At 48.8% G+C, this 20370-nt stretch overlaps 1 protein-coding gene and 1 long non-coding RNA gene across 6 annotated transcripts in view; both read left to right on the top strand.

Moving 5' to 3' along the window:
- PDPR (pyruvate dehydrogenase phosphatase regulatory subunit) overlaps nucleotides 1-6910 on the top strand; it is a 54767-nt gene extending 47857 nt beyond the window's left edge. For all 5 annotated transcript variants that reach the window (XM_032283868.1, XM_032283866.1, XM_032283870.1 and 2 more), the window contains one exon: nucleotides 368-6910. In XM_032283868.1, the coding sequence (XP_032139759.1) occupies nucleotides 368-772 (405 nt within the window). In that variant the 3' untranslated portion in view covers nucleotides 773-6910. The remainder of the gene's footprint in view (nucleotides 1-367) is intronic.
- Nucleotides 6911-7610: 700 nt separating this feature from the next.
- On the top strand, nucleotides 7611-19374 carry LOC116555341. Its single transcript, XR_004270486.1, has 4 exons — nucleotides 7611-7843; nucleotides 10371-10507; nucleotides 18558-18787; nucleotides 19322-19374. It is a non-coding gene; the product is annotated as an uncharacterized LOC116555341 (long non-coding RNA).
- Nucleotides 19375-20370: the final 996 nt, after the last annotated feature.

Raw genomic sequence — 20370 nt, 5'->3', positions numbered from 1 at the left:
GAGCCATAGTGCCTGGCCAGTATAAAAACATTCTTCTAAAGTACTGTACTGATAGGGTATTTTATTAAGTGAGTGAGTTTTTTTTCCTAAATGATTTCGTTCCGTCTGGTCTTGTGACTTTATGTTTATAAAATAGGAAACAAAATGTGTACCTCTGTTGTTACAAAAATTTCTGAAGGGTATTTTATATTGCAAATGCAGTTTTTCACATGGTGGCAAGCACACCATTTCCCTAAAGCTGGCAAGGCTGTGGGAGGAGGTGGCCGCGCCCAATTGTAGTCACACCAGGGGACCCTTCCCATGCTGCTACTTTCTGTGCAAAGGGTCTGAGTGTCACTGGGTGACTTGACCGTTCCTTTCTTTTTAGGGCATGGATTTCATTGGTCGCGACGCCCTCCTGCAGCAGAAGCAGAATGGAGTGTATAAACGCTTCACCATGTTCATCCTGGACGACCATGACACAGACCTAGACCTTTGGCCTTGGTGGGGAGAGCCCATTTACCGGAATGGGCAGTTTGTTGGCAAGACGACCAGCAGTGCCTACAGCTACAGCCTGGAGCGCCACGTTTGCCTGGGCTTTGTGCACAATTTTTCTGAGGACACGGGGGAAGAGCAGGTGGTGACAGCAGATTTCATCAACCGGGGAGAGTATGAGATTGACATCGCAGGATACCGCTTCCAGGCCAAAGCCAAGCTTTACCCTGTCGCCTCCCTCTTCACCCACAAGCGCCGAAAGGATGACATGGAGCTGAGTGACTTACATGGGAAGTGATGGCAGGGCAGCCTCCCCACCTCTCCATCATCTTGTCCTGGAGCAGACGTCACCTTGGAGCTTCTCTTCCTTCTGCCTCCATTCCTCTTTGGAACATACTCCAAGGGGTATACATTACATAAGGCTAGAGACTGCTTTTCCTGCTTTCCCTTCAGGCCCTTTGTTTCCCTCTAGCCCTTTCCTCCATATCCTCTGGAGTAGAAAATGACTTGGGTGTCCAGGAGTGCCCTGCACGCTTTCAGGGAGCATCTCTGTTTTCCCAAGGTGAAACTTAAAGGAACCCTCCTTTGCCTCCTGTCTCTTATCTCCGTGATATAATTTTGAACTTGACCTACTTTAAAATTTTTTGCTTTTCAGCCTCCCTTGACCTTCTACTTCCTCCTCCTAATATTCACTCTGGGCTCTTCTTCCCTTCCCACATTCAGCTTCTCATGGTGGCAGGACGTGTGTCTGACAGGCAGGACAGAAGCAGGCTCCACTGTGGACCTGAGTGACGGTGACAGCTGGTTTCAAATTCTGCATCTCAAAACAGAGCAAGCCAGGGTGGTGCAGGCCTCGGGGCACGAGTTCCCCTCTCCCTTGGGTTCTGTTTTCTCGGAGCACCCTATTAATTCTGGTGGGGCTGCCGTGTGTGGGATGCAGCCTTGAGGAACAGCACATGCCTGCAGCCAGGCAGCTCATTCTCCTGTTCCACTGCACTGTGGGCTGGCACTTGATACCTCTGGTAAGAGGATGATCATCTACCTCACTGATGAGAGGCATCACGTGGACGTTTTCTGTTCTGCAGTGGAGACAAGCAGTTAACCTGGCACCGTCTTCTCTGTCCCTGCAGAAGCAGTTAGCAGACCTTTGGGACAGATGAATTTCTTCATCTCTTGCTAATCTCTTTAATAAGGTTGCTTTTTCTTTCTTAGTCGCGTAAAGAAGTAAGCCACAGTGAAAGGGAAAAACCATGTTGCCTTGTGTGTTGCTTCTCCCAGTCAAAAGGGTCTGACCTCAGTCCCCACCAGTGACGCTGAGCATTCAGCTATGGAAATGATGCTGCTTTTCTCTCACCTGTCTGAAGTTCAGGTTTTCTTCTTCCCCTGTTCTTGTTTTCCTTGTTTTAATTAGAATCCTCTTCTATTAATGACTCACTATCCATCATTATCACAGTCCATCCACCACTCTTGTTCTAAGGCATTGAAACTGCACTACCAAGAGCTGCCAGGAGCAAAGACTCTCCTTAACCAAGCCCTAGTGTAGCTTCTAGCAACTTAGGGCCCTGTCCCCAGGATGCCCTCAGCCTCCCTCTTAAAATGCCTGCCTGAAAAAGCTCATTGCTGTCAGAAAAATTTACTGTTCAGCCCAGCCCAAACCTAGTAATAGACATAGGCCCCTGAACTTGCTCTTAGAGCAATTACTTAGAAAGCTTGCAATTAAAACATCCTTCTCTTACTCTTTAAGATGTAAATCTTCCACCCAGAGCTGTCTTCATTGGGACCTGAGAATCTCTTTGAACATCAGGTCAGCCTCACCTGTCCCCTTCAGTTGGCCCATAGTCATGCTGCTTTCTCTCCCTTTAGAACAGGGAGGGGAAGGGATCGGGTGTGTTGTCCTGAGCACGTCAACCTTGCGGGCTGTGCCAAGTTCCACAGAGCTGCTGGAATTCCAGGTTTGACTTCTAGCACAACAGAGCCACACAGAAGTGACCCACATTAGTCCACTGAGAGTTCTGAGTCCCAGGGGTGTACATTGTGTAAGGCTAGAGACCACTTTTCCTGCTTTCCCTTCAGCCATTTCTCCATATCCTCTGGAGTAGAAAATGACTTGGATGCCCAGGAGTGTTCTGCATTCTTTCAGGGAGAGTGTCTATTTTCCCAAGGTGAAACAGATATCATGGACTGCTGTCCAGCTTCAACACTTCATTTTACCCTTGCATATAAACTGCTGTAATCTGACTTTTTGTTTAAGTGCAAACAAACTGCTATAAGAGATTTTAGTTAAAACTCTAGCCTTTGATGTCTTGGGATCTCGGAAGCATTAGCTCTGATAGGTCTATAAGTGTATTAAGGGAGATCTTCCATTTCATTAGAGTAGCTTAAAATCCTCAGGTGTCTGCCTTCTCGAGTTTCTTTTGGGATCTCTGTTTACCCACTTACTCTGGCTCCTTCTAGACACTTGTTGCCATTTCCCCGGCTAGACCACTTCTAGTGATTACTGACTTTAGTGTCCACCTTTTTGGAGGGTTCTAGTTGGCTTATTAAAGGAGCTTGTGATTAGATTCTGTTTGGGGGCTCAGTTATCTTGGAGCAAGTGTGTACTTAAATAGCTGAGAGATGCTTCCTCTAGGCAGACAGGAGAGAGCAGGAGAGGTGTTGCTGGCTGTAGGGCCAACCAGTGAACAGTAGTGAAGGCCTTAGGAGAGGAATAGGCCCTTGGTCAATGCAGTCATTATCAGCAGGGAGCAGACTAACTACAAACATGCCAACAGGTGACTGAGAGCTGCAGGCATCCCTGCTCTTCCAAACATGTAGTGCTTGCACCCTCCAGAGTCATCTTTGTAAAGGGAAATGTATTTGTAACTGAATTGAGAAGGATTTAGTTACACATAGATTTAACTCTTCAACCTTAACTATGGCAATACATTTGGGCTTTAACTGTTATATAGCACTTACCAGGATCCAAATTGAAAGAATAAAAGCTGTCTCCATAGTTTAAAATCAAATAGTGCCATCATCACGGTATATTATTCAAGTAGAAGTTTCATCAGAAGTATATCCTACATAGGGTTTTAAGACTTGTATTCTCTTCTTTTCTGCCCTTGTTAATCTCCAAGTAACTACTAGAGTTTGACATGTTTTTAATTAGCTGTTCTTTCTAAGAAGTCAGAAAATCTGATGCTGTGTCCAGAATTATGCACTGACTTTTTGTTGAACTAGAGCCAGAAGTCCTGGCCTCTTGTTAAATGACGTCACAGTTTCCCCCTCTGAGCAACAGACTGCTTGTCTTGCTACGAGAGGAGGATGGGGTGGGTGAGCACTCAGGCTGTCCATTGAAACACCTTGTCCATGAATAGGGTCATATTCCTAAGACTAACAGGATGTGGGTCTTCTGTGACATCACTTGTTTATTGAATGCCCCAAACATACAGATTTCTCTTCTAGCACTTTAAGTCTATCCTTGAAGTCTCTCCTGGTTCATTCAGATATAGGCTGTGCAAGTCTGGTGGTTTTCTGTAATTGGTCTAATGTGAGCTCTTTGAACAAACAGATCTGACAGTGAATGAATGACTTTTCCCTGCTTCTGGCATAATGCTTTGCCTCTGTCTAGTATCCAAGCATACTTTCCAAGAGGAAAGAACAGCATAACTTCCTGATCACTGGTGTCAGGTGACGGAGCTTTCTGGACTCCTCAGAGGCAGTGGCCTCTGAATGAACAGGGGAGGCTAGTAGATGTTCCAGTCCTGAGGCAGAGCTGCAAATCTAGCAGGATTAGGAGGAACAACCACAGCCTCCTCATCTGTGTGTCATTTCCAAGTGTTTGCCTTGTGTGTCAGCTCATTCTGGGGAGCCTGTTAGTCTTCTGTCCCTGGAGATTTCAAGGATTCTGGACTCTTGTGAATGGGTGGCTGGACTTAGCTTTACGGAGTTGGGTGCTTTTTTCCTCTCTGCAATCACCTGTCATAGCATTTTGTGCTCACCTTTGGGGATGGACTCTGCCTTCTCTTGTCAGTGTACGCCCTCTGAACCTGGGAACACAAAGTGTATTGGCCTCAAACAGATGGAGACCCAGGGTTGCCAGTTTTCTGTGGGCTTTCCCCTCCCCTGAAATATCCTTAATTACCTCCCTTCATTGGCAGGCCATGTGTGATTCCTGTTCTTAGCACTGCCAGTGTCGTTGACTTCCATCTAAGGTTGCATCAGGAAGATGATCCTTCCGTGATCCTTGGTACTGAAGCCAGAAAAACTTCATTCAGGAACTCTGAAGAGCAAAAACGGACAAACACTAACTGCCGTGCTGGGCCACACTCCAGCAGACAGAACTGCACAATGACCACTATATTTTTCACACTCTTCCAGGGGGCCCTGCCCCCCCACATTCAAGAGCTCTCGTTCAGGCCAGGGACACGGAGACTATGTAGCCCAGTGATTAAACCCCTGCCTGTTTTCTCTGGCCTCAGGAGTGGAGCCCAGCCACTCCTGTTTGGTTCTCATCGGGAGGCACGCTGGCCCTGGGTCTCTCCTCGTGCACACCAGGAGTTTTACCTGCTTGCTTGTTTTCCTGGATTGTTGTTTCAAAGAAAGTAACTAAAACATAGAAAAGTAAATCTCCAGCTTCCACAGTATACTATTTGCCTTTGCATGCAATTGAAAGTTAGCCGCCTCCCTTCCCACCGTCTTGGTGGCAGTAGTGGTGCAAGAGTGACAGGAGCTTTCCGACAGTGTTCAGTGCTTCACTGGAGATAGGACCCATAACCTTCATTTCTGGCTCTGCTTCTCCTCTGGCATATGGACACATTTGCTGGCATTTGGCTGAGTCTACACCACTTCTTGAGAACCTGAAATAGAAGTAATCTTCTGTGACTCACATTATCGGTATCGGCCCTAGAAGACTGGCCTGGTGGAGCAGTTTGCATTGGCTTGCTTTCAGGGGTTAGCAACGAGGTTCATTTTTATGTCTCTGTTGTTTCTTGGCCAGTGTAGTCAATAAGGGTCTTCTTTAATAGCTAAGACAGGTTTGGTTGGCTGGGCGTGGTCGCTTATGCCTATAATACCAGCACTTTGGGAGGCCGAGCAAGATGGGAGAATCACTTGAACCCATGAGATGGAGGTTGCAGTGAGCTGAGATTGCACCACTGCACTCCAGCCTGGGTGGCAGAGTGAGACTCTGTCTCAAAAAAAAAACAAAAAAAAACTAAGAGGTTTGGTCAACAGTGGTTAATAATGAATAATAACTTCCTGCCATTCTAATTTTCCTTCTGCATGCTAGCCCTGACACATCCCTCACAAACATTGATAAAAGCAGTATTTTGTCAACACAATATAAAGAATGTTCACCTTGCACATGTCATTTCAGGCACATGGATTCAGGAGAAGCACAGTTGAGTGGAAGAAATGGTAAATGTGTGGGGCTTGACCCAGGCCCTGTGTACACGAAGTAAGTGGTGAGTGAGCTGTGGGTCTGTCTGTCAGCGCCTCCCTCCCCACCACCACTGCGGGCCTCCACTTTAAGGTGCTGAGTTGTAAGGCTCCTCCATTTCCAGTACAGGGCTCGCCTTTGCAGCTCTGATCACTACCAGTACACTCTTTTTCAGGACAACTGAGTGTTTTTGTATGCCTTTGCCTTCCCTTTGTCCATGACAAGAGTTGTTTATGATTCTTGACTTCTCCAAGCAGAGTGCCTATACCTCCTGGAGAGGTACACATTTCTTCATGGGCCATTTTTCTCATTCTTAGATGCACCCATTTTCATCCTTTGCAACCCATCTTCTGCCTTCTTGTTTTCCTATCTGTCAAAGACAGAAATTACAGGAGATAGGGAGGATTTTTTAGCATCTCTTTCAAAAGATCTATGTCAGGATTTCCTTTGCACACCAAGAACTGGAGCTTAGAGCCCCACTCTTCTCTAAGCCAGGTTCTAGTGCCTTACACTCCAGCATGGCAGATGGTAGGTGCAGATTGGAAGAAAGAGAAAGAAAAGTTCATTTCAGTGTGTGAGTTCCCATCCACCTGACATAGCCTCTCTGTCCTCAGAACAATGGGCGTGGGGTAGAAAGCTCTTTCAGTGAAGGGTTTTCTAGCAGCTCAGTTAACACTTTACTCTCCAGTCAACACTCGGGATGTATAAAAACACCATTGTAATTACTGTAGAGTCCTGTGACTCATCATTTGTGTTTGTCAGTGTGCACTTCAGCTCAGCCCTTCTCTGTTCCTGTGTAGTTTCAATGTGGCCCTGAAGACATCCGAGGCACTTCAGTAAGTGGGATCTTTTCTGGAGATCCTGGGTGACTTTGGATGCACGGGATGACCGAGCATTTCTGCCCCTGTGAATCTGGCACTAACACTGTGCACTGTGTCTCCACCAAGGAGAGTTCTATTGAGTTTCTTTTCATGTTACTAGGTTTATAAATGAATAAACAGACATTTTAACTACTCTGGTACGGCTGCTTGTGAAATGTTCTTCATCTGTAGTGACTTAAATGTGTTTGCCCCCACAAAGCATAAGCATTGGAGAAGAGTGTGCATACCTACCAGTGTTACCACAGTGAAAGGAAGGATTTGGCAACGGGAGCGAAGATGCAAGTGTTCATCTTACCCTCTCTGCAGTGCTGGAGTGGCTGCGTGGGAAATCTTCTCTCCTCCTGAAGTTCCGACTGGCCGTCTGCCTGCAGCTGACCTCATAGGAGGAACCCGCGGCTTGGCATTCCACGTGGGCATGTGTGCGCTCAGGTTTGTGTGGAAAGCAAGGGGTAGCAGTGTTCTCACACTGTGGGAACAACACAGAGAAGCAGCCAGTGCTCTTTTTCTATACCAGCTTCCATCCACAAGTTAGTCTCTGGACCTTACCTGTTCATCCAACTATTTTTTTTTTTTTTTTTTGAGATGGGATCTTGCTCTGTCACCCAGGTGGGAGTTCAGTGGTGTAGTCTCGGCTCACTGCAACGTCCACTACTGAGTTCAAGCGATTCTCCTGCTTCAGCCTCTCTAGTAGCTGGGATTACAGGGACATGCCACCACACCCAGCTAATTTTTGTATTTTTGTAGAGTTGGGCTTGACCATGTTGGCCAGGCTGGTCTCAAACTCCTGACTTCAAGTGATCCACCTGCCTCAGCCTCCCAAAGTGCCAGAATTACAGGCGTGAGCCATGATGCCTAGCCCCAACTAATTTTTAAGTAGCTTTTTTTTTTAAGTGTTTTAGTTTTGAGAATCTCATAGGTTAACATGTTTACAACAGTCTCTGTCTTGCCTTCTAAATCAGCCTCTTCTATTCCAGTTCAGGAATGGTCAGCCACACCAGAAATCTGAGAGTCACCTGATGTTCCCACTCACCTCTCCCTCCACCTCCAGCTCATCACCCAGCCTCACAGGGTCTGTCTCCTCAGTGCCTCTCCTCTGTTCCGACCTCTCTCTATCCCCCACCACTGCTGTGGGTGAGAGGGTTGTCAGCCCTGACTTTGAGAACCATCTCTTAATGATTGTCCTGCTTCTCGTGTCATCCCATCCTCCCTCTGCAGGGTCGTCTTTGTAAAATACAGCAGGTCGCTTTATTCACTGCCTTGAAACACCTGACAGACTCCCCTTTGTCATGAGACGAAGGTCCAAGCCCCAGACCTGGCCAGCCAGGGTCTCCAGGGTGTGGCTGATTGTGCAGCCGGGTGAATGCTCCCCTTCCACAGCTGGATCTTTTTATTTATTTATTTTTGAGATGGAATTTCACTCTTGTTGCCCAGGCTAGAGTCCAATGGCACTGTCTCTGCTTACTGCAACTTCTACCTCCTGGGTTCAAGTGATTCTCCTGCCTCAGCCCCCTAAGTAGGTAGAATTACAGGCGCCCACCAGAATGCTCAACTAATTTTTTGTATTTTTAGTAGGCATGGGGTTACACCATGTTGGCCAGACTGGTCTTGAACTTCTGACTTCAGGGGATCCACCCGTCTTGGCCTCCCAGAGTGCTGGGATTACAGGTGTGAGCCACCGCACCTGGCCCACAGCTGGATCTCACCTCACGCCCTGCTCCCTAGTCACACTGAGACATTTCCCACTCCCATATTTTGCTCACCAAAAGTGTCTCCTGATGGCCGTTCCCTGTGCTTGTGGAAAGTCCCGAATTGAGGATCACATGAACCCCCAACCCGTCAAGAGCCCTCCTGTCTTTCATTTTATTTACTTATTTATTGAGACAGAGTTTTGCTCTTGTTGCTCACACTGGAGTGCATTGGCAGGATCTTGGCTCACTGCAACCTGTGCCTCCCGATTCAAACAGTTCTGCCTCAGCCTCCCAAGTAGCTGGGATTACAGGCATGCACCACCATGCACTGCTAATTTTGTATTTTTAATAGAGATGGGGTTTCACCATGTTGGTCATTGGTCAGGCTGGTATCGAACTCCTAACCTCAGGTGATCCACCCACCTCAGAATCCCAAAGTGCCGGGATCACAGGCATGAGCCCCTCTGTCTTTCAAAAGCTCAGCTTCAGACCACCATCCCACAGTGGTGCCTTTCCTTCTCCAGTAAAATGGCCCCCTTTGGGGTCCCCACGTGCCTGTTTCTATCTTGATTTGGTTCTCTGCCCTGCTGGTTCTGTAAATCCCTCTGAGAAGGACTCGATCTCTCCCAAACTCCAACACCTCACATGGTGCTTGGCACTTAACAGATGATTAAATGAATGGAGAAAAGTGGAAGGCAAAATCTTTAAAATGTCTTTTAAGTCTGTAATCCCAGCACTTTGGGAGGCCAAGGTGTGCGCATCACGAGGTCAAGAGATCGAGACCATCCTGGCCAACATGATGAAACCCCATCTCTACTAAAAATACAAAAATTAGCCGGGCATGGTGACACGCGCCTGTGGTCTCAGCTACTCGGGAGGCTAAGGCGGAAGAATTGCTTGAACCCAGGAAGCGGAGGTTGCAGTGAGCCAAGATTGCGCCACTGCACCCCAGCCAGGCGACAGAGCAAGACTCCGTCTCCAAAAAAAAAAAAAACAAAAAAAAACGTCTTTTAAGGATTTTTAAATTTTGAAACTTTGTAAATGGTTGTTTGCCAACTTTACAACAGGACAATGTTGTTCGCCGGCCAGTAGGTGGCGTTGTGGCGCATGATTTGAGCCTCTGGGATCACACAGCTAGCTGCTCAAGTGGAGAACGCCTTGCCAGGACGCATTAGCACCAAGTCAAGCTACGCATCTCCCTCCCAAGGGTGATCACCCAGCGTGACCTCCATGTGCATAGGGGAACTAAGATGAGGCTCCTTTAGTACAGCCTCGAGGAGTGATGTGTGCTTACCCTCCAGCAGCTTGTTCTCATGAAAGGCTCTACAATTAGGGACCTTCAGATGCTTAGATCTGGGGTATCAGCTGACTCAAGCACCTCAGAATCCCAGATTGTTGTGGTAGGTTAAGGGCATTTGAGGTTTGGGTTTACTGGCCTGGGCCTGAGTGCCAGCCTTTCCTCTTCCTTGGTGTATGATCTTGGGAGGTTACCTGTCCTAGGCCTCTGTTTACTTGTTTGTAAAATTGACAGTGATGCCTACTTTATAGGGTTGTTATGAAACGCAACTATAAAATACTTAACCAAGACTGGTGAAGACATGGTGGCTCACTCCTGTAGTCCCAGCACTTTGGGAGGCTAAGGCGGGCAAATCGCCTAAGGTCAGGAGTTCAAGATCAGCCTGACCAACATGGTGAAACCTCGTCTACTAAAAATACGAAAATCAGCTGGACATGGTGGCACACACCTTTAATCCCAGCTACTCAGGAGGCCGAGGCAGGAAAATCGCTTGGACCTGGGAGGCAGAGGTTGCAGTGAGCCTAGATAGAGTTACTGCACTCCAGCCTGGGTGACAGAGCGAGACTGTCTCAGAAAAAAGAAAATAAAAATGTACTTCATTTCCTCCTCAGCCCAGCTGGTCCCACTCTGCTGCTGTGCTCTACGCATTTTATCACAATTGGGTGACATACTTGAATATAGCAATTATGAGAACAGCAACCTCAGAAGAATACCTGGCATCCAGACCACCCCAACCCATTTCCATAAGGTACCAACTTCTGTAAGCCTTAAAGAGCTAAATCATCCAGGCTGGGCACAGTGGCTCATGCCTGTAATCCCAGCACTTTGGGAGTCCAAGGCGGACAGATCACTTGAGGTGAGGAATTCAAGACCAGCCTGGCCAACATGGTGAATCCCCATCTTTACTAAAATACAAAAATAGCCAGGTGTGGCGGTGCAGGTCTATCATCCCAGCTACTTGGGAGGCTGAAGCAGGAGAATGGAGGTGGAGTTTGAAAAGAGATGGAGTTTGCAGTGAGCCGAGATTGCACCACTGCACTCCAGCCTGAGCAACAGAGTGAGACTCTGTCTCAAAAAAAGAAAAAAAGAACTAAGCCATCCAGATCCCTGGGTATAGATACAGGGGAGCTTGGGCAGTCTCATCACAGCAGAACTTCAGCTCTTGGCACATTCTTTTCTTTACTACCAGCTTTTGAAACTGAAGTGTAGGAGAGTTTTGGTATGGGAGATTCTGAGTGACAGCAAGCCCTGCAGGACTTAGGCATTGACAAAGCACAGTCCCCATGCACAACAGTAGTCCCAGAACCAGAGAAGGGGACAGAAACATTTTAAGAAGTGGCAGCTGACCAGGAGTTCAGGGTTGCAGTGCACTATGATTGCACCTATGAATAGCCACTGCACTCTAGCCTGGGCAACATAGTGCGACCCTATCTAAAAAAAAAAAAAAAAAAAAAAAAGAAAGAAAATGGCCAGGCGTGGTGGCTCAAGACTGTAATCCCAGCGCTTTGGGAGGCCAAGGCAGGAGGATCGCTTGAGCCCGGGAGTTTCTGAGACCTTCCTAGACAACATGGCAAGATCCCACCTCTACCAAAAATACAAAAAATTAGCTAGGCATGGTGGTGAGTGCCCATAGTCCCAACTACCTGGGAGGCTAAGGTGGGAGGATCACCTGAATCCAGGATCTGTGAGCATGCTACTGCACTCCAGCCTGGATGATAGAGTGAGTCCCTGGCTGTAAGGAAAAAAAAAAAAGTAGCTGGGTGTGGTGGGACGCGCCTGTAGTCCTCACTGCTCAGGAGGCTGAGGCATGAGGATGGCTTGAGCCCAAAGGTTGAGGCTATTCTGAGCAATGATGGCACCACTGCACTCCAGCCTGGGTGACAAACTGAGACCCTCAAAACTAAAATGGCCATAAATTTTAATTTTTTTTTCCGTATTGTTCATTCTGTTCCCTTGATCTATATGTCTATCCTTTTTCCATATCTTATAGATGTGATTACTAGAAGTTTCATAGCAAGTTTGGAAACCAGGGAGTATACATTCTCCAATTTTATTCTTTTTGGGACGTGTTTTGGTTATTCTAATTCCTTTGCCTTTCCATGCAAATTTTAAGATCCAATTGTCAATTTTTTTGAGATGGGTCTTGCTATATTGCCCAGGCTGGTCTCAAACTCCTAGGCTCAAGGAGTCCTCCTGCCTCAGCCTCTCAAATAGCTGGGATTATAGGCACATGCCACAATACCTGCCCTCTCAGTTGCTTTAAGATAAAACAACAAACATTCTTTGGAAGTTTGATAGGCATTGCATTGAATTAATAGACAAATTTGGGGAGAATTACCATCTATCTTAACAACCTTGAGTCTTTCCCTGGCCAGTGTGGTGAAATCCGGCTCTACTAAAACTACAAAAATTAGCTGGGCATGGTGGTGCATGCCTGTAATCTCAGGTATGTGGGAGTCTGAGGCAGGAGAATCACTTGAACCCAGGAGACAGAGGTTGCAGTAGGCAGAGATTGCGCCACTACACTCCAGCCTGGATTATAGAGTGAGACTCAGTCTCAAAAAAACAAACAAAAAAACCTATTGAGTCTTCCAATCCATGAATGTGAAATGTCTCTGCAATTTTTAATTTCTCTCAGCAATGTTGTTTTATAGTTTTATGTGTATGGATTTTTTTTTTTTTTTTTTTTTTGACGCAGAGTGCTGCTCTGTTGCCTAGTCTGGAGTGCAGTGGCGCAATCTTGGCTCACCGTAACATCTGCCTCTCAGGTTCAAGTGATTCTCCTGCCTCAGCCTCTCAAGTAGAGTAGCTGGGATTACAGTTGTCCACCACCACCAAGCCTGGCTAATTCTTTGTATATTTAGTAGAGATAGGGTTTCACTATGTTGGCCAGGCTGATCTCGAACTCCTGACCTCAAGCAATCCATCTGCCTTGGTCTCCCAAAGTGCTGGGATTATAGATGTTAGCCACAGTGCCCGGCCATGTGTGAAACTGTTTTCTCAGTTTCATTTTCGGATTGTTTATTGCCAGTTTATACAAATGCAGTGGATTTGGGTATGTTAATTTTGTATTCTGGGACCTTTATTCTAGTCAGGTTTTTTTTTTAAACATTCCTTTAGGTCTTCTACAGTAGAATTATGTCATCTGCAAATGAAGATCGTTTTACTTCTTTCTTTTCAGTATGGATGCCTTTAGTGTATTTTTCTTACCTTATTGCACAAATTGCACATTCAACAATGTTTAGTGGGACTGGGGAGAAAAGACATCCTTGCCTTGTTTCTGATCTTAGGGAGAAAGTCTTTAGTCTCACTATTAAGCATGATGTTAGCCTTACCTTTTTCTTTTTAAGATGGAGTTTAGCTCTTGTTGCCCAGGCTGGAGTGCAGTGGTGCGATCTCAGCTCACTGCATCCTCTGTCTCCCAGGTTCAAGTGATTCTCCTGCCTCAGCCTCCCGAGTAGCTGAGTTTACAGGCATGCACCACCACACCCAGCTAATTTTGTATTTTTAGTAAAGATGGGGTTTCTGCATGTTGGTCAGTCTGGTCTCAAACTGTCAACCTCAGGTGATCTGCACACCTCGGCCTCCCAAATGCTGGGATTATTGGCGTGAACCATGGTGCCGGGCAGCTGTATGTTTTTCATAAGGGCTATGTTCGTTTGCTAGGGCTGCCATGCAAGGTACCACACACTGGGTGGCTTAAACAACAGAAATGTATTTTCTCAGAGTTCTGGAGGCTTAAAGGCCAAGATCAAGGTGTTGGGGTGGGGAGGTTGGTTTTCTCTGAGGACCTCTCTCCTTGGCTTGTTTACAGCCGCTTTCTCACTGTGTCTTCACAGGATCGTCCCTCTGTGTGTCTCTTTATATAAGGAGACCAGTCAGATTGGATCAGGACCCACCCCAATAACCTCATTTAATTTTAATTACCTCTTTAAAGACCCTGTCTCTAAATACAGAGACACTGAGGTAATGGAGTTAGGACTTCAGTATATTAATCTGGAGCTGGGTGTGGTGCCCAAGCCTATAATCCCAGCAGATGGCTTGAGCTTTGAGAGCAGCCTGGGCAACATGGTGAAACCCCATCTCTACGAAAAATACAAAAATTAGCCAGACGTGGTGGTGCACACCCATAGTCCAGCTACTCAGGAGGCTCAGGTAGGAGGATGGCTTGAGCCTGGGATGTGGAGGTCAAAGGCCTGGAAGCACAGGTCGCAGTGAACCTAGATTGTGCCACTGCACTCCAGCTGGGCAACAGAGCCAGACTTTGTCTCAAGAAAAATTAAAAAATAGACAGCCAGGTGCGGTGGCTCAAGCCTGTAATCCCAGCACTTTGGGAGGCTGAGGCAGGTGGATCACGAGGTCAAGAGATCGAGACCGTACTGGTCAACGTGGTGAAACCCCGTCTCTACTAAAAATACAAAAAATCAGCTGGGCATGGTGGCGCATGCCTGTAATCCCAGCTACTCAGGAGGTTGAGGCAGGAGAATTGCCTGAACCCAGGAGGCGGAGGTTGCGGTGAGCCGAGATCGTGCCATTGCACTCCAGCCTGGGTAACAAGAGCGAAACTCCATCTCAAAAAAAAAAAAAAAATTAAATAGACATATAATTTTTTTTCTTTTGAGACAGAGTCTCATTCTGTTGAATGAGACTCCAGGCTGGAGTGCTGTGGAGCAATCTCAGCTCACTGCAACTTCTGTCTCTTGGGCTCAAGTGATTCTCATGCCTCAGCCTCCCAGGTAGCTGTCATTACAGGCAGGTGCCACCATATCCACTTAACTTTCGTATTTTGAGTAGAGACAGGATTTTGACACGTTGGCCAGGCTGGTCTCAAACTCCTGACCTCTGGTGATCCGCCTACCTCAGCCTCCCAAAGTCCTGGGATTACAGGCGTGAGCCACTGCACCTGGCCTATTTTTTTTTTTTTTCTTGGTACAGAATCTTGCTCTGTTACCCAAGCTGGAATGTAGTGGCACGATCACAGCTCACCGCAGCCTCGACCTCCCAGACTCAGGCTGTCCTCCCACCTCAACCTCCCAGGTAGGTGGGACTGTGGACATGTGCTACCACGCCCAGCTAATTTCGTGTATTTTTTTTTAGAGACAGGGTTTCACTATGCTGCCCAGGCTGGTCTCAAACTCCTGAGCTCAAGCGGTCCTCCCACCTTGGCCTCCCAAAGTGCTGGGATTATAGGTCTGAGCTCCCACGCCTGGCCTGGATGCCTGGACATGCAATTTTTAGAAGAATATGTGGTCATGACTGTCCTAGAGTTGAATGTATTTTATTTTTCGGAGACCATCAACAAGATTTCATGGCTTTAAAGAAAGGAGCTGCTTCAGGAAGAGAGAAAATGGCTTGAACGGTATAGCCTTCAAATGCAGACTGAGAGAAGAAGTATCAGCTCTGCATGAGTCGGACTGGGGTGGAATAGATAGAGGCACAGGTGATAAAGAAAATACAGCAAAATGTGAACCCTACAACCTGGGTGGTAGATGTAAACCCTGCAGTAGCCTCACCTGGGAAAAGTTGCCTTGCAAGAATGAGGCTGCCCATTCTCCAAACCCACCCCAGCCACCGAGCAGGCACCAGTAAAAAGTCTAGACACAACCAGGAACGGTGGCTCCTGCCTGTAATCCCAGCACTTTGGGAGGCCGAGGCGGAGGGATCACAAGGTAAGGAGATAAAGACCATCCTGGCTAACACAGTGAAACACTGTCTCTACTAAAAAATATATATATATACAAAAATTAGCCGGGCGTGGTGGCACACACCTGTAGTCCAAGCTACTCGGTAGACTGAGGCAGGAAAATCACTTGAACCCGGGAGGCAGAGGTTGCAGTGTGCCAAGATCTTAGCACTGCACTCCAGCCTGGGCGACAGAGTGAGACTCCGTCTCAAAAAAAAAAAAAAAGAAAATGTCTAGACCCACTAGGAAGTACCATGGAAACCAAGTTGCAATGCCCGGGTTAGGGGCCCAGCAGAGGGGCCGTCCCAGCTCTTCACCATTGGATACCGAGTCTCAGGGGTGGGAGTGTCATTCTCAGGGTCACACAGTGTGTCCGTTCCAGACTACGCCTTCCAGTGTCTTGTTAATCTTTTATCCACTCAGCTTCTCTTCTGGTTCATGAATCCAGCCCTCTTAGGAATTTTTTTTTTTTTTTGCAGGGACAGAGTCTTCCTCTCTCGCCCAGGCTGGAGTGCAGTGTTGCCATTTCGGCTCACTGCAATCTCTATCTCCCAGATTCAAGCAGTTCTCCTGCCTCAGCCTCCTGAGTAGCTGGGACTACAGGTACCTGCTACCACGCCCAGTTAATTTTTTGTATTTTAAATAGAGACAGGGTTTCACCACATTGGCCAGGCTGGTCTCGAACACCTGACCTCAAGTGATCCACCCGCCTTCACCTCCCAAAGTGCTGGGATTATAGGCGTGAGCCACCACGCCAGGACTGGGACTCTTCTTGGAGTGAGCCAGGGCCATGGGACCCTTCAAAAGTTGCTCCACTCTAATCCCCAAAATATATTTTCCTCCCACCTGTCCCAAGCACCTGGCCATGTTTGCTATGGACACCCAAGAGCAGGAAGTGGTCTTTTATTACCCGGCACAGCAGAGCTGTGGAAAGTGTACTGGGAAAGATCCGGATGTGAATTAAAGCACTGGGAATGGAAGGCAGAAACCTTGGATTAGGGGAGATGCTCCATGCACTTGCTGAGTGACCTTGGACAAGTGCCTTAGACACACTGAGCCCGCTTCCTTATCCACATGATGGGTGTCCCATCTGCTACTTGGGGCAGATCAAAGGTGTTCTTGTGGCAATAACTTGAACTCACACATGCAAACAGGTCTTGTGGGCTCTATAAACACAGGTGGCAATAACTTGAACTCAGACATGCAAACAGGCTTTGCGGGCTCTGTAAACACAGGTGGCTTGGCCAGGCATGGCGGCTCACACCTGTAATCCCAGCACTTTGGGAGGCTAAGGTGGGGAGATCACTTGAGCCCAGGAGTTGGAGACCAGCCTGGACAACACGACAAAACCCTGTTTCTACAAAAAAAAAAATTAGCCAGGTTGGTGGCGCACACCTGATCATGGCTGCTTGGGAGACTGAGGTGGGAGCATCGCTTGAGCCCAAGGGTCAAGGCTGCAATGAGCTGAGATTATAACACTCCAGCCTGGGTGACAGAGTGAAACTCTTTAAAAAAAAAAAAAAAAAGCCGGGCGCGGTGGCTCAAGCCTGTAATCCCAGCACTTTGGGAGGCCGAGGTGGGTGGATCACGAGGTCAAGAGATCGAGACCATCCTGGTCAACATGGTGAAACCCCGTCTCTACTAAAAATACAAAAAATTAGCTGGGCATGGTGGTGCGTGCCTGTAATCCCAGCTACTCGGGAGGCTGAGGCAGGAGAATTGCCTGAACCCAGGAGGCGGAGGTTGCGGTGAGCCGAGATTGCGCCATTGCACTCCAGCCTGGGTAACAAGAGTGAAACTCCGTCTCAAAAAAAAAAAAAAAAAAAGCAAACACCAAAAACCAGGTAGCTGTTATTAAGCATGGCTAGGACCCTCACGTGGTGACCCTGAGGATGCTGGGTTTCTGTCTAGGAAGAAGAAACTCCTGAACCCCTAGGTACTGTGGGAGACATGCAGTTCCAGGCTGCTTCACGGCCTGTGTGCCTGGGCTCATGCCCATCCCTGGCACCCATGACGATATCCACATTCCACTGATGTTTCCCTAGAAAAGCCAAGCCCACCTGCATCTCAGCAGAGCTTCCACGGAGTTGGAACCCCGCTCTGAGAGTGTGTGGGCTCGAGGGTCGGGGGTCTCACAAACCCCAGAAGGAGGATATAGTTGGTTTGCAAGGCTGGCCTTTGGCATGGTTGAATAACCTTTGATCTGTCCCAAGAGGAACATGGGCATCAGGCCATGGCCTGCAGGACAGCCGTGTATTTTCTGAGAAACGTGGCCCAAGGTGCAGATCCACTCCAGCGCACTCTGGTGGGGTCATGCCAGCCACAGCCGGGCCACAGAACATCATGGCAACAGGCTACCCTCCTGCTCCGCCCCCTGTTTGTCTAGAGGTAGACTAGATCCCAGCAGGACAAGAGTTAGCCAAGGGCATCACATGCTCTCATCCTCGCCTGCCCTGCCTCCTCCTGCCTCACTCCCTCCTGGCCCGTCACGTGAGTGGCGGTGGTGGGCACTGGGGCTGCGCTCTGTCCCTGACACTGCCCGGACAGATGTTCTGAAGGCACCCTTTCCCTCCCACAGGTGCAGCCCCAGCCCGCGCCTCACCCCCCACCCAAGCCCACAGCTTGCACCTCTCTGGTGTGCAGTTACTTCTTGCCTATGTTTAATTCATGGCTGGGGGGTTGGGCCGAGCTTCCCAAGAAAGGAAAGAACTCCCCTGGGGTTTTGTCCGGTTCGTGCTCACCAGAAGGACCAGAGCCGACATCCTAGCCTCCTCCCAGGGCCTGGGGCTGGGGAGTGGAAGCCACCAGCCGGCTCGGAGGGCACCGTCCCAGCCAGGACACGGCCATCGGTCACTAATCTGCAGCACTGGAATGTCTGCGGGCCAATCAGTGGGGTCTCGGGGGGCTCCCCAAGGGCGATAATAATCCTGCCATGATTAGCAGGGGCCTCAGGGTCAGCGCGTACTGCTCTTCCTGCTGTCGGGGGTGGGCTGGCCAGGCAAGGCCGGGACAGGCAGGCATCCCCCGGAGCTGTCGGTTTTCATGCCAGTATCAACGGGAGGCTGTTTGGACACACTGATTACTCACTCACCAGCCCCCCTCTTTTGTCCACCAGCCCAGCCTGACTCCCGGAGATTGTGAATAGCTTCATCCAGCCTGAGAAAGAAGCCAGGAGGCTGAGCCAGGCTGTGCTCAACGTGCCTGACAGGCCCAACAGACCCATGCTGCATCCGGAGCCCTCCCCTGGCGGGGGGAGCCTCCTGCCTGTGCTCCTGGCCCTCCTTGGCACCACCTGGGCCGAGATGTGGCCGCCCCAGCTGCAGGAGCAGGCTCTGCTGCCCGGAGGTAAGGATCACCTAGTGAGGATGAGGTGGAGGCACCAGCAAGAGCTCTGTGGAGCGGGTGCTGGGAGACTTCTGGAAACCTGGTCCCAGGCCTGAGCCCAGGCTGTGCTGGTGGTTTGATGAGGGAGTCCTGGGACAGTCCTGGGTGGTAAGGGGTGGATGCTGGACTGGGGAGGAAGGAGGAGGAAGGGGACCAGGGCTGGGGTCAAGGGAGAATGGCCGAGGGAGGCTTTGGCGGGAGCCTGGAGAAATCCAGTGGCCCAGAGGAGCCCAGACAGGGGCCTGCTGGGAGCCAGGGCTGCCTCCCTACACCCAGCTCCCACCCCCATCCCTCCTGCCATCCCGGCCCACGCCTGCTGTTACTTGGTCTCCCTCTCAGCCTCCCTCCATCGCTATGCCCCCGTGTCCCACACCCACCACACTCCTCTCCCATCTTGTTTCCCAAGGGTGGGGACGCTGCTTTTTTTGCAAAGCATTGGGTCCAGGTCCCCGCCATCCTCGGGCAGCCTGACCTTCCCTTCCCTTCCCACCCCAGCCCTGAATAGGAAGGAAAGTTTCCTGCTCCTCTCCCTGCACAACCGTCTAGGCGGAGGTTGCGGTGAGCCGAGATCGCGCCATTGCACTCCAGCCTGGGTAACAAGAGCGAAACTTCGTCTCAAAAAAAAAAAAAAATTAAAAAAAAAATAACTGCAACTTAGGGCGAGTGAGTAACTTAACAGCTAGGTTGACCGGTTGTCCAAGTTTGCCTGGCATTGTCCTGCTTTCAGCATTAAAAGTATAACATTATAACATTATTGCGGTAGCTCATACCTGTCAGCCCAGCACTTTGGGAGGCCAAGGTGGGGGAATCACCTGAGGTCAGGAGTGCTAGACCAGCCTGGCCAACATGGTGAAACCCCGTCTATACTGAAAATACAGAAAATTAACTGGGCACAATGGTATGTGCCTGTAGTCCCAGCTGCTCAGGAGGCTGAGGCAGGAGAATTGCTCAAACCCAGGAGGCCGAGGTTGCAGTGAGCTGAGATCGCATCACTGCACTCTAGCCTGGATGACAGAGCAAGACTCACCTCAAAAAAAAAAAGAAAAGAAAAAGTACTACATTCTAAGAAATTTCTGAGTCCCAGGCAAACCAGGACAATTGGTCACCATAGAACATCTCCCTACCACATTTTCTTCCTTCGTCAAATGAGGAAGATAGTCCAGGTGCCGTGACTCATGCCTGTAATCCCAGCACTTTAGGAGTCAGAGGAGGATGGATCACGAGGTCAAGAGATTGAGATCATCCTGGTCAACATGGAGAAACCCGTCTCTACTAAAAATACAAAAATTAGCTGGGTGTCATGGTGCACGCCTGTATTCCCAGCTACTCAGGAGGCTGAGAATCACTTGAACCTGGGAGTCGGAGGTTGCAGTGAGCTGGGATCGAGCCACTGCACTCCAGCCTGGCGACAGAGCGAGACTCCATCTCAAAAAAAAAAAGGAAAATAAAGTGAGTTAATATATTAAACTGGAACAGCCTGGCAGCAATAAGTAAATACTAAGAATGTTCACTCATTGGAGCTATTCTCTTTTGATTCTTTCACC

The sequence above is a fragment of the Sapajus apella genome, unplaced genomic scaffold (genome assembly GCF_009761245.1).
Source record: "Sapajus apella isolate SASKATOON/1434 unplaced genomic scaffold, GSC_monkey_1.0 scaffold15, whole genome shotgun sequence".
Classification (NCBI taxonomy): domain Eukaryota; kingdom Metazoa; phylum Chordata; class Mammalia; order Primates; family Cebidae; genus Sapajus; species Sapajus apella.
This window is presented reverse-complemented; position numbering and strand designations above follow the sequence as displayed.